The sequence below is a fragment of the Pristis pectinata genome, chromosome 26 (assembly GCF_009764475.1).
Source record: "Pristis pectinata isolate sPriPec2 chromosome 26, sPriPec2.1.pri, whole genome shotgun sequence".
In the NCBI taxonomy this organism is placed as follows: domain Eukaryota; kingdom Metazoa; phylum Chordata; class Chondrichthyes; order Rhinopristiformes; family Pristidae; genus Pristis; species Pristis pectinata.
Window position 1 is genome coordinate 8776782 of NC_067430.1, and position 16673 is coordinate 8793454.

Consider the following 16673-nt stretch of genomic DNA (forward strand, 5'->3'; position numbering starts at 1 on the left):
TACACTCCTTTCCCTGGCTCAACTTGTCCTTGTGTTGAACAACTTCTCCATCAACCCCACTCATTTTTTCCAGATCAAACATGTAGCTGTGGGCACTCACATGGGCCAAGGTACACCTGTTTTTTTTGGTATACATGGAACTACCTTTGTTTCAGTCCTATTCAGGCAAACTCCCTCAGCTCTTTTCCTGGTAGATCAACAACTATTTTGGTGCTGCTTCCTGCACTCTCACAGAACTCAAAAATTTCATAGTTTTGCTGCCAATTTACATCCTGCTCTCATCTTCACATGGTCCCACCTGCGACTCCTCCCTTCTTTAGTGTATCTCTCCATCTCAGGGGATAGGCTAGCCACAAACATCCATTACAAACTAATAGAATTCCATGGCTAACTTAAATTTACTTCCTCCCACGCTGTCTCCTGTAAGGACTCTATTCCATTCTCTAAGTTCCTTCATCTCCATTGCATTCACTCTGACAAGGAGACATTCGACAAAGGTATCTCTAAAATGTCTTTCTTCTTCCTGAACCATGGCTTCTCCTCCACCAGAGTAGACAGAACGCTTGGCCATATCTCATATATTTCCCACATCTCTGCTCTTAGCCCCTCTCCTCTTGGACAGAAGAAAAGCAGAGTCCGCATGGTTCTTACCTTCCACCCCATCAGCCTCTGCATTCAAAGATTCATCCTTCACAGTTTGCACCAGTTTCAACAAAATTCCACCGATTCCCACATATTCCCCTCCTTTCCCCTTTCAGCATTTTGAAGGGAGGGTTTCCTTTGTGACTCCCTAGTCTACTCTTCCATCTTTTCTGACCAATGCCTGTCTTATAACACTTTCCCCTGAAACTGCAGGAGATGCAATACCTGTCCTTTCACCTCTTCCCTTCCCATCGTCCCATATTCCAAACAGTCTTTCTTGGTGAATCAGTAATTCCTTACATCTCTTCCAGTCTAGTGTACTGCATTCAGTGTTCACAATACGGCCTCCTCCACTTTGAAGAAACTAAGCATGGATTGGGTTACTGTTTTGCAGATCATCTGCATTTCATCTGTAGGAGTGACCCTGAGCTTCCAATTGCCCGCCAATTTAATTCACCATCCCACTCTGATCATTTTGTCTGTGGCCTCTTGCACTGTTACAATGAGACTCAATGCAAGCTCAAGGAACAACACCTCATCTTCCATTCGGACATGTTGCAGCCTTCAGGAATCTCCAACTTTGGACAATTCACTCTGTATCAGAACAAACCATATCTGTCTGTCATCATTTTGGCTCAGTTTTTCTTTTACTATTTGTATAGACTGGCCTGCTGGGCATGTCTCACTGCCTTACTATTACCAACACATTGCAGAGTCAAAGAAGCATAATCTAATCCTAACTGCTACATTTACTCATTTGGTCTCACCCTATCAGAGATATTCCTTGTTCTACCATCCTTTCCCCAGCTTCTACTGAAAACTAACCTGTTTTCTCTCTTTCCCATTTCTGATGAAGAGTCCCAAACCTGGAAATGTTCCACTTTCCAACGCTGCCTCACCTGCTTAGTATTTCCAATGTTTTCCGTTTTTAATTTCAGATTTTCAGTACCTGATGTTTTGGGATTTTCAAATATTCTGATGTTTGATTGTACCAACAAAAATCTTGCAAATTAAAATGCAATAAAATATCAAAGGCAGCAATCTAGAACAGAAAAAATACTCCATGAAAATCCATTTTCTGAAATCTTAGAGTTCAATTGCAAGTTAACTTTCTCAAAGTCCAAAAGGCATTGGCCTTCAATTCTACTGTTTCCCTAAACAAAATTGAGTAATTTTGCAGAAAGCACTCATTCAAATGTAATCAATTTAAAATGAAACTCTCACACAAAATCTGCTACCGCATATGGAATTGACCTAAAGGCCTGTCAAATCACCAAAATTTGGATCTGGGCAAAGGGGAGAAAAAAAAGTCATTTTTGCTTACTGGTGCTAAATGTGTGAGAGTGGGTGATGGTTGTACTCGTCTCTGCATATGTGGTTCCATTGAAGTAAAAGGCACCAAAAGTTTCCAGCCAATACTCTCACTTAACACTCATGACTAAACACCAAACCTATCCAAAGAATTTCTGGCTTGTTTCTCAGCCCTGCTTTGCATTGATGCAACGGATGGTACCAGCCAAAATGTGTTGCTAACATACGCTTGTAATCTCAAATATTTCCAAAAATATTTAACATTCATTGCATGAGAGAATATTATTATGACAACTTATCTTGATATGATGGTCATACAAACACTTTACCTCCAGCTTCTGTTTTGTGTCTTTTCCCAGAAGATCACGGATCTCTTCATTGTAAATCTCCAAATATGAAGCCCTCACCAGGAACTTAGTATTTTCGGTACACTGTGGGTGAACACACAGTGGCATTGAAACCTCTTAAACTGGTTACATTTTGCTGCAAAGTAATCAAAGTACTGAATGATATTAAATCTAAATGTAATATTCTTAAATAATAATTGAATTATCTTAATAGATAAGAGAGAAGACATTGGAAGCATGACAAAAATCAAAGAGAGGAGAAAATAACAACTAAAAATTAACTTAAAATATACTTATTGCAAGGTCTCAGTTTTTAATTCCTCAGTAAGAGTTTATTCAAGAGTTCCTAATCATGCCTAATTTCAACGTCTAGGATTAGACTGGAGTGATTCACTACTCAGTTTTATTTTTCTATCCTATTATGAGCTGCCTCACCTTTAACTGGACATTCCTTTCATGGTAATCAAGATTAGGAATTCAGCAATGTGATGGATTCCAAATTAAAACTCTTGTTCAGTTCCATTTATAACTCACTGAAGTACATCTGACTATGCTATTACTTGTGCATCAGGAGGGCACGCCCCCCAACAAATATTGCTGTACTAAAGTAGGGTGGAATTCAGTTTTCTTATTGCAGCACAATACAACACAAGATAAACTTTACAAAACTGGAAATGTTACAGGAAATTGAACTGCATTAGATCCTAGTTCTACTCTGATGTTCTTGAGATCCAAAGTGATCAATACTTAAATCACAGGAATCCAATTTTTGTAAACTTTGATCTACAGCTTATCTACCTGGATACTCTCAAATATATGTTCGAAAGCTCTGGGAATAACTCCTCGTTGTGACGTTGGAGAAGAAATGCCTTGCATGGTGAATGATTTCCCACTTCCTGTCTGTCCATAAGCAAATATTGTTCCATTGTAGCCTTCAGTGACACCCTAGACAAGATTTAAAGATACTCACTATTAAAGGATTAAAACAATGTTTTAGTCACACTGATGATTATCATATGTAGCATGGAAACAAATATTTTTTTAAATACTTTTTAGAATATATCCACAATACATTTACTTTGAATATAATCAAAAAATGTTTTCCTTTTTGCTTCCCTCCTCTTTGTTCTTGTAATCTCTCTACCTGGTATTTGTTTTTTCCTCACAACTCTCCATTATTTCTTGGAATTTTATTTCCCCATGTTACAAATTCTAAATAAATTCAAGTTTGAATGAGCAGTCAGGTGATGGCGTGGAATTAAAAGTTGTGTGCTGGGAAACAAAAATGATAGCTTCAAACTTGTCAATATTAAGATGTAGAATGAGAGTTTAGCAGTAATAACCAAAAATATCTCTTTTTCTAACATGTATTAATTACATGGATCTCTCGCATTGGGGCTTGTGATGAGTCATAGGACATTCAGCCTCTTGTACCTGCTCTACTGTTCAATAAGGTCATAGCTGATCTTTTACCCAAGTGTCACTTTCTTGCACTAACCCATATCCAAAATCTATCAATCTCCATCAAATATACTCGTCGACCTCCACTGCCCTTTTGGATAGAGAATTCCAAAGATTCACTACTTTCTTGGTGAAGAAATTCCTCAGTGTTGAATGGCTGATCCCTTACTTTGAGACTTGTGGCCTTTGGTACTAGACACTCAGGTCAGGGGAAATGCCATCTCTGCATCTACTTTGTCAAGCCCCATGTGAATTTCGTATGTTTCTGTGAGTTCACCTATCATTCTTCTAAACTTTGGATAACAAATGCCCAGTTTGCTTGATCTCTCTTCATTAACCTTGAATGTGACTGAATAAAAAGTAAGGTGGAAGATGCTTCAGCATTCCCCCAGCTCCAGTCACCCCACTGCATCTGACTTGGCTAAATGGCCTTGAAACCTTTTTGTTCCTTCTCACAAATCATAATCGCACCCAGTCTTGTGCATTGGTAAATTCATGAAATACTACATCTAGTTCCTTCATCAAAATCATTTATAAATATATTTTGAGTAGCTGGGGAAGGGGGTGGGGAGGTAAACACTGATGCCTGTGGTACCCCATTAGTCACTCAAAAGAGACCCTATTATTTCTACTCTCCATTTCGTGCCATTTAATTACCTTTCTTCTAATCCAACATGCCTTAATTTTACACTCTGGATGATTATGTTGGACCAAACTGGGTGGCACAGTGATGTAACAGTTAATTCTGGCACCTGGGTTCAACCATGACCTAGGGGCTGTTTGTATGGAATTTGCACATTCTCACTGTGACTGTGAAGATTTCCTCAAGATGCTCTGATTTCCTCCAAAATTCCAAAGATGTGCTGGTAGATTAACTGGCTGCTGTAAATAATCTCCTAGTGTAGGTTACTGGCAAAAGGAATCAAATGGAAGTTGATGGGTATGTGAGAGAGAATAAGTTGCAGGGGTACAGGGAAATGGGAGAGGGGAAAATGGGACCAATGAGATTGTCCTACTGGGAGCCAACCCAGACCTGATGGGCCAAATGGCCTCCTTCTATGTTGTGCCAAGTAAGTTACTTTATCAGAAACCTTCTGAAAATCAAAATACATGACCTCCATTGATTCTCCCATCAATTCTAACAGTTACATCTTCAAAAAGTTCTAGTAACTTTGTCAAACATGATCTCCCTTTCATAAATCCATGTTGACCTTGTCTAATCCCCTTGATACTTTCTCAGTGTCCTGTTATCACAACTTTTATCATAGTCTCTACAATTTCCCTGCCACTGGTGTTGGAAGAGCCAGTCGAAAGTCCCCTATGTTCACTCCTCCTTTTGTTTTTAAAAAATTGAGGTTACATTTGCCGCCCTTTGCTCTGCAATGCATCCACTATTTCTATGACTGTTTCTTTTCATACTGTGAGATTAATTGGCTTTCTTTCCCATTATCTTTTTACTGTTTTCCTTTAATTCCTCCTTTTCATTAGGGTCTTGGTTCCCTCGCATTTCTGGGAAGTCATTTGTGGCTACTTCTGTGAAGTCAGAACCAAGGTATTTGTTTAATTGCTGTGTTACTTCTTTTTACCCCATTATAAATTCTCCCATTTCTGACCGCAAGAGACCTACGTTTTTCTTCACTAATCATTTTGTAGAAGCTTTTGCAATTCTCTTTTATATTCCTTGCAAGCTTACTCTCATATTCCATTTTTGTTCTCCTAATCGATCTCTTGGTCTACTTTTACTTTCAATGAAGTTCCCTAAGCTGTCATGGCCAACTCACTCCTCACGCCTTTGTCATTTCCCTTGTTTAGATTTAGAATGTTTGTTTCTGATTGAACTATGTCACTTTGCATCTTAATGAGATAGTCCCCCAACCTAATAAAGGATATAGTAGCATTGGAGGCAGTCCAAAGGAGACTCATCAGGCTAATTCATTGCACTGTACCCAAATATAGGATATCCTGTTCTTTGATTGGTTTTTCAATGCACTGGTCTAAAACTAATCCTGTTCACATTCCAGGAATTCATCCTTCACAGTATTATTGCTCATTTGGTTTGACCAACCTATACATATATCAAAGTCACCATAACTGCTGTAATACTCTTGTGACATGCTTCTCTAATTTTTTGTTTGATGCCATCCCTTACATTACAGCTACTGTTTGGAGGCCTATTGACAATTCCCATCAATGTTTTCTGTCCCTTGGTGATACTTAGCTCCAGAAAGACTGATTTTAATTCTTGATTTTCTGTGCCAATATTCCTTTTCACAATTTCTCTGATTTCATTCTTTACTAACAACACCAACCCATCCCCTTTGCTTTTTGCCTGTCCTTCCTTAGATAGTCAGCTTCAAGCTGGGGTCACCCTGTGGCTATGTCTGTAATGACAATTATGCCATCTCCGTTTGCATATATTTGCACTGTTAATTCATCTCACTTATTACAAATGTTTTGTGCACTCAAATATAGCACTTATGTATTTGCATTTCTGACATTTTTAGAAATCTTAGCATGTTTCTGTATTATGACCCTATTCATTAGTGCACACTTTTGTTTGCTTCATTCCTTTCTAACCTCAAGTGATTGGGGTTGTTCTTACCCCAATCACTTTCTTGCATGCTTCCTTGTTTTTATTTTCTCTTTAGCATTCTAGATTTTTGTCCAGCAGGACCTTCCCCCACCCCTTGCTCCCCCTGTAATCAGCTTAGAGCCCAACATAGCTCCCTTAGAACTTTTCCCTTTTTTCCCAGTAGTAATCCATGTACCCCATAAATTGAACACCACACTTCTCCCACCTTTGATGCTTGCATTCATTTCTGTGATCCTATTACCCCTTTGGAAATTTGGTTGTGGTTTTACCTTATAATTTAGTCACTAGCTACTTGGACTCTCTCAGCAGAACTTTTCTCTTGCCCTACCTAGTTTTTATTAAAAACTCCAGATTATTTAATTAACTTTAAATTCCTCAGTTGTTGTCGTGGAATTCAAATTCTCATTCTCTGGATTGTTAGTCAAGAGCTCTACCAGCTACTGTGCCTGCCTGAATATCCAAGCCTTCATTGAGCAGACTATGCTGACCATAAATTGAATGCTTGTTACCAAGGTATTTGGAGTTCTATGACTCACCAGCTGACTAATGGCAAATACAATGGAAGTAAAACAATAATACAAAATTTACCTCCAGAAAATCACTGTGCATTGAACAATTTTAAACACAAACACCCAAACTTTGGTTTATTGCCAAATACTGTATGAATCTAGAATCCTGTATGCTAACTTGCAGATAAAATAACAGTACTACAACTAGCTCTTATTGTTGTGTTATAAATATAATTACATGTATGGACATTGTAATAGTCAATTATAAGTAATGTGAATTGCAGAGAAATAATTACAAATCAACAAGTGCAATTAAGTTTTAGAAAAGAAGGGCTGACTTTCTGAGATAGTTTTAAAAAAATTAATTAATCACTTCATAGCATATGAACATCATAATATGATACTACATTGTTAGCAAGCATTCCATGAACCTGAAGCTCAATTTCTGTAATTACATAAATGAATCCCCTCATCATACAATTACACTAAACAAAGAAATCATGAATAAATTAATTTTTCTCAAGCTGGTATCTAAATTAAGTAGGCAGATAAATAAATAAATATTTTGCTAGTACTGCCCAAAGCCTTGTGCCCCTTAATATTTAATATATGCTTAAATACATTGGATGGGTGAAAATCAAAATTTTATGAATCAAGTTTTAAAGTGGGCAGGTATGTTCTTGATGGGACATCAGTTCTTAAACAATCAACTTCCTGAACTAGTTTCTCCTATCTGACATTTTTGACAATAGTTGCCTTCCTCCTAATGTGCTTTCCCTAATACAAAAAGCTCAATACTTTAAAACTCTTACATCTCCCAACATTAAAGTTAAAATTAATACATTCGTCTTTAATCACAGCACAGTGGCACCAATCAGAAACATCAAGTCAGTGCAGCAAGTGCACTATAGGCATTGTAAATAAAATAAACAAGAAAATCCAAATGAATGATAGGCTTAAAAACAGAAACAGGAACACCATTTATATTATGAGATTGTCAGTGATATCCATTGTACATTTTATAACCTTCCATTCCCACAGGTCATAGATGGCTTTGGCTTCAAGCATACCGGTATCCTCCATGGCATTATTGAAGGGAGGTTGGCACCAATGAGTTCCACCCACAGTGGACCCATAATTTGCTGTTTTTTTTCGGCAGACACTTTTCTGAGGTAATAGCAAACAATGATACCACAAATGACTGTGACCCAGTGACACCCTCCCCAATCCCATTCAGGAAGTCAGCGTGTGCAGTGCTGAGGCAGTTCCACATTCACTTTCAAAAACTGTTCAATTAGTTAATGGTAAGGTTACCTGCACCCTTCAAAAAAGAGGAGCAAAAGACTAGCAAAATACGGAAAAAAATGAGTTTTGAACTTACTCCATCTGAAATTGGTGGGGAACAAATAAAAATAACAATGTTCTAATTTAATTGCTACTTTATTGTCAGCATCTCAATCAATTGATGCACATTCACTATATTAATAATGCTCTTAAAAGGGCAACAGCACTATTAAATATCGTCAGAAGACATCCGATCTTTCAAGAAAGTCTTGCTGTGATACAGCGCTCTTAGCATCTTCCAAAAGTCCTAGAGTTCTTTAAATGATTTTGACATTTATCACTGCTATCGGAAATACTGCAGCAAATCTGCACTAGGACAACAATGTGACGATGAATAATCTGTTTTAGATGGCGTTGATTCAGGGATAAATATATTTCAGGTAACCGGGAATAACTGAAACAGTGCTATTGGATCTTTTATGCATATCTGAGAGGGTAGAAAGGGCCTCTGTTTAACAGCTTATTCAAAAGATGTACAGCCAACGCTTCTGGGCACTGCACTGAAGTGCCAGCCTTGATTTGCTGCTCAGGAAGGGGACATGAACCTTCTGACAAATGCGAGTGTGCCACCTGAAGCACGGTTATCTTTAATAGTCCAGGGGGTGTAGTTCATGTTGGTGCAAGCCTCCTTCATGACTCAATGATCTTCACAGTACATTGCTCCCCCAGTGGCTCTATTCAATCAAGTGACGGCTAAATCCCAGTCATTTCACGCTAGCTCTTGCTTTACCTCCACCAGCGGATAGGCGATCTCGTTGTACAGCTGCTCGGTGGTGCTCTCGATGTAATAGACGCCGTCAAAGGTGAACTGTTTTGGCGGCTCCCCGGGAGCCCCGGGCTTCTGGATGAAGCACTGGCCGCGGGCACCGTCCATGGAGACCACCACCTTGCAGTTCAGGTCCCTCTCTCGGCTGTTGCTTGGCCTGCAGCGCACCACCACCCTCACTGTCTCCAGCGCCATCCCTCCTCCTCCTCCCCCCCGATGTCCAGCTTGTTTGTGTATTAACGTCCCTTTCTCACAGGTTCCCCATCCCGGCAACACTCGATCATTCCCGGGACCGGGATCCTGCAACCGAGCGTCGGTTGCCCGGCAACAACCAGGATCCTGGCTTCCGCTGAATCCGCGTCATTTCCGATTTCGCTTCTTGCCTTCGGTCGCCATGGAAACCGAGTTAGGCGAGCAGCGACAGGGTGTCACGATGCTTCCCTTCTCACAGGTAGCAGTTTATCTTTAATCCTACACCTACAGAGCAGAACAAGATGCGCGCCGTTTATCTAATGTCACGTCAATACTGGGCTAATGAGCAATGTAAGACTTTCGGTAGCTGAGCAGTTCCCCACGGAAAGTGACAGCAATGTAACGATGAATAATCTGCTTTAGGTGGCGTTGATTCAGGGATAAATATATTTCAGGTAACCGGGAATAACTGAAACAGTGCTATTGGATCTTTTATGCATATCTGAGAGGGTAGAAAGGGCCTCTGTTTAACAGCTTATTCAAAAGATGGATTCAGAAGATCCTTTCCTAAAATAATTTGCAATTATTTATCGCCATTCCCATCCGAAGACATCCCAAAGAATTTTTAACCAACATTGTACTTTATGCAGTGTGGTCACTTGTTAGGTGATGGAAGAAACGCACCATGGACACAATAAGTTCCCATGTACAGTTATGTCAACGTGGCCAATACTTTAATAATGATAGTTAACGGTTAACTATTAGCCAAAACACCGCAGAATCTCCTGCTCTTCCCGGAGAGGGCATATGTTTCAACAGTTTAAATGTCTTATCCAAAGCACACGTTTGACAGGGAGCACCACATCAGCAGAGTAAGGAATAGGAAAGCAAAAGGACTGCAGACGCTGGAAATCTGAAATAAAAATGCAGGAGCTGGAGATACTCAGCCAGTCAGGCAGTATCTATGGAGAGAGAAAGAGAGTTAATGTTTCATGTTGGAGATTGTCCTGATGAAGGGTCTTTGACCTGAAAGGTTATTTCCGTTTCACTTTCCACAGATGCTGCCTGATTTGCTGGGTATTTCCAGCATATTCTGTTTTAACACCTCTTCTTTTCAATGGTAGGCAGTTCCAAATATTCACCAACATCTTGCTTGAAGAAACTTCTCATCTATTTTTCCTTTTTTTCATGATTTTAACTCTTGACCCTCAACCCCTCATCTAGGGAAAACATCCTCTCTTCATTCAGGCCGTCAAGCCCTGAAAAATTTTGTAAGTTTCCATGAGATATCCTCTCATTTTTTAAACTGTAGGGAATACAGACGAGCCCATATTTTTCCACTTCATTGTCAAGAATGCTACCACTGGCCATGACTATCATTTACTTGGAAGTGATTGCGTTTTAAATACTATTACATGGTTTTTCCCCACTCTATATCTGTTAACTGTTCCAGTGCTGCATCCCAAACTGCAGTCTGCATTTTTAAAATTCTGGTCAAGGCTGACAATTTATTCTTAATATAGAACAAGTGGATGTAAACTCCTCACAAAAATGATGAGGTGTAGAATTTATTAAACAAAGTTTTTTTATAAAAACTAAATTAGCTTTTATGTTTTTAATAGCTATATGATTTTTTGAAATAACTAATGATTTGTAGTTTATAGTATTGTTCATAAAAAAGATCAAATATTTATCTTTAATTGTTGGCCAATTTGTTGCATCTTTGTTTTAACAAAGTTGGCCAGGGGTAAATCATACTTGTTGTGCTGCATTACTTGCATCAGTGGTTGCTACATCACATCCAAATACATATATCTAATAACTCGAACATTTTCACAATCCTTCCTGTTATCAGAATGTAAGAACATAAGGAGCAGATCATACAGCAATATGAGCCTTGTTTGATCTTTAGCCTCACTTCCACTTCCCTGCCTGATCCTCATTACCTTTGATTCTGAAAAAATCTATCTTAGACTTAATGTATGTAATGAGGCTGTAATCACAACCTTCTTAAGGTAGAGAATTCCAAAGATTCACAGTCCTTTGAGAGAAGGCACTCTTTCTCGTATTAAATGCTGACCCCTTATCTTGAGATGATGCATCTGAGATCTAGCCCTCCCACCAGGGAAAACATTCTCACAGCCCACTCTGTCAGAATCTGATGTATTTCAACAAGTTTACTTCTCCTAAACTCGAGGGAGCACAGGCCCAAACTATTTGATCTTTCTTATATGTCAATCCTCTTATCCCAGGAATCTATCTACTGTACCTTCATTCTACTGCCTCCAAGGCAAGTATATTCTTCCTTAAATAAGGGGACCACAACTGTGTGCAGTCATCCAGATGTGGTCTCACTACAACCCTACACAGTTCTAACAAGACATGCCCATTTTTGTACTGTTGGGCTTTACGGTAATGCCAACATTGCATTTGCTTTCTGAATTACATGTTGTACCTACAAGCTAACTTTCTGTGTTTCTTGCAGGAAACATATATATCTTTCTGAACATTTACATTCACTAGTGTCACACCATTTAAATAATATTCTGCACTTCTACCACAATGAATAACCTCACATTGTCTCACATTATACTCCATCTTCCATATATTTGCCAACTCATTTAATCTGTCTATACTGTACACCTTTACATACTTCTTGACCTAGAAATTCAAAAATATTAAGCCTTTTTTCAGTCTGATCCATCTGAAAAGATTTTTTTCTGAGTGAAGTATAATAATGACCATTTCCAATGTCATCTTATGTCATGCAAGATATTCAGTTGGGCATTTGTGGGTATGGGCACCATGGTGATGCAGCAGTTAGTGCCTCCAGCGATCTGGGTTTGATCCTGACCTTGGCTGCTGTCTGCACATTCTCCCTGTGACTGTGTGGATTTCCACCAGGTGCTCCAGTTTTGTCCCGCATCCCAAACATAGAGATATATATATATATATATATATATATATATAAAAAGATATATATAAAATAGGCTACAATATATTACCCCTTGGTGTGGGTAAATAGCAAAAGAATCAAAGAGAGTTAATGTGTATGTGGGAGAGTAAAGTAGCAGGGCTACAGGAAAATAGTAAGAGGAGAAAGGACTGATGGAACACTCTGTTAGGAGTTGGCATGGACCTGATTGATTGAAGGGCCTCCTCTATTTCATAAGTATCTGCATCGCATTCCTGATGCAATTTGTGTGACAAAGCCGTATGGGATGCAATCAATTGGTGTCCGCACTCATAGCAAAATCCAGTGTCTGAATGCCACTTTATCCTCACTGAAATCAAAATAGATGTAATAATTTCTTTGTAAAAATAGTGACTGAATGACCTCTCTGATGCAGTAGTGAGCAGAAAACTTAGTGATGCTATAGGGTGTGAGGGTGCAGCTAAAGGTCTTCCCACAGAATATTACGCATCTCAGTGACGGTAGACTTGGAAAACCTGAACCTGTGAATGCATTGTTATTCAGGGTGGGATGTAATGTTTTCAATGACTAGGCTCATGACTGATCAACACAAATTTGCTTCCTACCCTGAATGCTGAGTGAATAGCAATAATACCTGCAGTTAGGGAGTGCTGCCAACAGTGTCGATACTGACATTGATTGAGTATCTTGGCAGCTAAGTGCTAGAGAAAAGCATTTCCTGATATCTTTGGCACATACTATGTGTAGCCTGCAGTTATTTATGAAGATTCTCAGACAAATCTCCCAACCTCAGTGGGGTATCTCGTGAAGTAGTGAAAAAATACCAAACTAGCAATTTCACCAGGAAAAATTCTGTAGCTACTCCAGGTAAAAGTTAAATAGGAGCATGTAGTATATAAAAAAACACTTTATCTTCTTAAGCCAACCCACCAACATCAAAGGTTGGACCTTTTCTCTTGCACCACCCAGTCCTTTAATCATAGCAAAGATCTAATCTACCTCCATGATCACCCACCTCCATGCTGTCCCCACCTCCACCCCAGTCTGGACCATGCCAAACCATTCTTCCCTTGCCTCCAATTACAACACAGGTGAAAACTGATTTTATGGCCGACAGCCAACCCAACCTTCTGAAAAGGGCCTCAGGCCTGACTCCTGAGTGGCACATTTTTGTTAGTGAAAACATTTGACTGATAGCTGCAGTTAGACGGCAACTGAGAACGATTGCTTGTGTCTTGCCTCAGTACCCATCTAATGCAACTCTTTGGGACTACTGAAACTGATAAGTCTCAGGTCCATCTCAATTATTTGTTTTAAATCTCTGCCATTACTTTATTCACTGTTAACAATTCTCTGGTCTCAGCTTCTATGAGATTGGTATTTATTTTTGCTGCTCTTATATACTTCTACATACTTGTAGAAACTCTTAGAATCTGATTATATGTTACATGTTACTTTGTTACTATTCTATTCTCTCCCTCTTTATCCATCTTACTCTCATCCTTTGGTAATTTCCACAATTCTTCCTATCCTCGGGCCTCTTATTATTCTCAAACCTTCAGCCTTTTCTTTCAATCTAAAACCATCCTTAGTTAGTTAGCCCAGATAGTTCACTTTTCTCATGGAGTCTTTTTATTTGCAATGAAGTCCTTAACTATGAACTTACTATTTAATATTAGTCTCATTGCACATGAATAGAAATTAGCCTGTTCCCTGATTGGGCCCATTCACAGCATATTTTTCCAGGAAACTGCTTGCATGTAACTGCAACGTACTCTGAACTATGATCCTGCCATTTAGTTGGTAGGATTGTATTGCAGTGTTGATAAACAAATGTCAAAAAAGTTTGGGAAAATATGTTGAATAATTCGCTGTCACCTCTTCCTACTCTGTTGCTATTCGGATTTATACTTCTCCTGCTTTTACTTTTTGCCGCAAACCAAATAATAGTATTTGATTCTCTATTTTGAATGAACTCAATGACTGAACCTCTACACCCATCTGGGATAGAGAATTCTAGGGATGTACCATCCTCTGGATGAAGAAATTTCCCCTTGTCTCTGTTCTAAATGGTATACCCCTTATACACTTGTTGAGAAAAAGTACTCATTTAACACTAACATAATAAGTGAATAATCCTGCCTTCCACTCCATTGCCTCTCCCCTTTCCCTATTGCTTATTTTGATGAAAATTTGATTCTAGATTCCTCTGCCAGGGAAAATATCCTACCTGCATCCAACCTGTCAAACCTTATAAGAATATTGTAAGTTTCAATGATATCACCTCTCTTCTTCAGTGATAGAGAATACAGGCTTAATCTGCCAATCTTTTATCAAAAGGAAAACTCACCATCCCTGGAGCCAATCTCATGAATGTTTGCTGCACTTCCTCTAAGGCAAGTACGTCCTTTTTTTATTGGTAAGGACACCAAAACTATACACAATAGTCTATGTGTGGTCTCATCAAGGCCCTAGACAATTGCAGGAAGACCTCCTCACTCCTGTATTCTATTTCTCCCATAATGAAGGCTAACAAACCATTTGTCTTCCTAATCTCTTGTTGCACCTGCATGTTGACTTGTGTGTAAGGACACCCGGGTTCCTTTGAATATCAACACGACTTCCAATACCTTCAAATTTAAATTTTGTTTAAAATAACTAGGGCACACAACAGTTTTGTGTAGTAGGAACTGTAACTAATTTATATAAAGCTTTTCAGAATCTCAGAATGTTGTAAGATACTTTATCAACAATCAATCACTTTCATAAAATGCAATCACTACTGTAGTGCAGAGTGCACAGGAGCTAATTTGAATGCAGCAAACCCCTACAAACAGCATTATAACAATTATCTATTTTTTAATGTTTTGATAAGGAGAAAAATATTGAAGGATGAGGTGCATTGACAACAATGACAGGTTTAATATCTTCTGAGAGATTACAGCATTCCTTCAGTTCTGAACTATTACGTAAGCCTGGATGTTATGCTCTTTTACTTAATTTCAACATTGCCTTCGATCATAACTTAGAGTTTTCCCTGATGGCCTTTTTAATTCCCACATCAACTATCTTTTGGTCTTTCTGAGTGAGGCGCCAGTTCAACTTTAATGGTGTAGTCCCATTCCTATCAGAAACTGCTTTTATTTTTTAAGACACCAGGTGCTGGCATTGATTCTATACTGATTTAAATCTCCTTTAGACCAACCTTTAGTTTCTTTATTTATTCCATCACTTTTGCCCTGCAAGTCATTTAATAATTGAATCACTCCTGCCTTCCATTCTATTACTATCTTCCATTTTGCTCTTTCCTCCCTCTCCCTTTTTTGTTGCTCATTTTGATTAAAACCTGTTACATCTCAAATTTATTGTCCTGAAGAAAGTTATTTGACTTGAAACTGACACTATTGCTTTCTCTGCAGTTGCCCCTAAACTGCTCAGGATGTTCAGAGTTTTCTGTTTTCATCCAAATTCATTTCCCACAAAAGCTTTACAGCTAGCAGAATTATGTAGCTAAACAGGCTCTATTTTTAAGTTTGTGGTGCACTGGGAGTGGAATTGGTGTGAGATTTGTCCAATATTGAGAAAGTAAGCAGCTGTACTAAGTATTTCCTGAGATCAATTAAAACCTCTAAATTTCCCATGTAAACCACCCCACTTACTGTAACGAGTTTCCAGAAGTTAATGGACCCAACATTAAAATCAAAAGAATGTGTTTAACTGAATGATTACCAAATGTTAATTGTTTACCTATTCTCCCACAGAGGCTGTGTAGAAGCAACCTGGGAGGTTAGTTCAGAAGGTTCAGACACTAGGTATCCATGGAAAGGTTGTAAATTGGATTCAAAATTGACTGTGTGGGAGAAGACAGAGAGTGGTAGTGGATGATTGTTTCTCGGACTGGAGGCCTGTGACTAGTGGTGTGCCTCAGGGATCTGTGCTGGGGCCATTGTTGTTTGTTGTCTATATCAATGATCTAGATGATAATGTGGTAAATTGGATCAGCAAGTTTGCTGATGATACTAAGATTGGCGGCGTAGTGGACAGCGAGGAAGGCTTTCAAAGCTTGCAGAGGGATCTGAACCAATTGGAAGAATGGGCCAGAAAATGGCAGATGGAATTTAATGCAGACAAGTGTGAGGTGTTGCATTTTGGAAGGACAAATCAAGGTAGGACATACACAGTAAATGGTAGGGCACTGAGGAGTGCAGAGGAACAAAGGGATCTGGGAGTTCAGATACATAATTCCCTGAAAGTGGCATCGCAGGTAGACAGGGTTGTAAAGAAGGCTTTTGGCATCCTGGCATTCTTAAATCAAAGTATTGAGTATAGGAGTTGGGATGTTATGGTGAGGTTGTATAAGATTTGTTATATAAGTAAATTTGGAGTATTGTGTGCAGTTCTGGTCACCTAACTATAGGAAGGGTATTTGTAAGATTGAAAGAATGTAGAGGAGACTTACTAGAATGTTGCCGGGTCTTCAGGAGTTGAGTTACAGGGAAAGATTGAACAGGTTAGGACTTTATTCCTTGGAGCGCAGAAGAATGAGGGGAGATTTGATAGAGGTTTACAAAAT

The 16673-nt window shown here is 38.9% G+C and overlaps 1 protein-coding gene across 1 annotated transcript in view; it reads right to left on the reverse strand.

Moving 5' to 3' along the window:
- Positions 1–9168, reverse strand: part of kif17 (kinesin family member 17) — a 47449-nt gene extending 38281 nt beyond the window's left edge. The window contains exons 1-3 of the mRNA XM_052038973.1: positions 8938–9168; positions 3099–3245; positions 2283–2384 (exon numbers count right to left, since the gene is read on the reverse strand). Coding sequence (XP_051894933.1) covers positions 2283–2384; positions 3099–3245; positions 8938–9168 — 480 coding nt within the window. The remainder of the gene's footprint in view (positions 1–2282; positions 2385–3098; positions 3246–8937) is intronic.
- Between the last annotated feature and the right edge of the window lie 7505 nt (positions 9169–16673).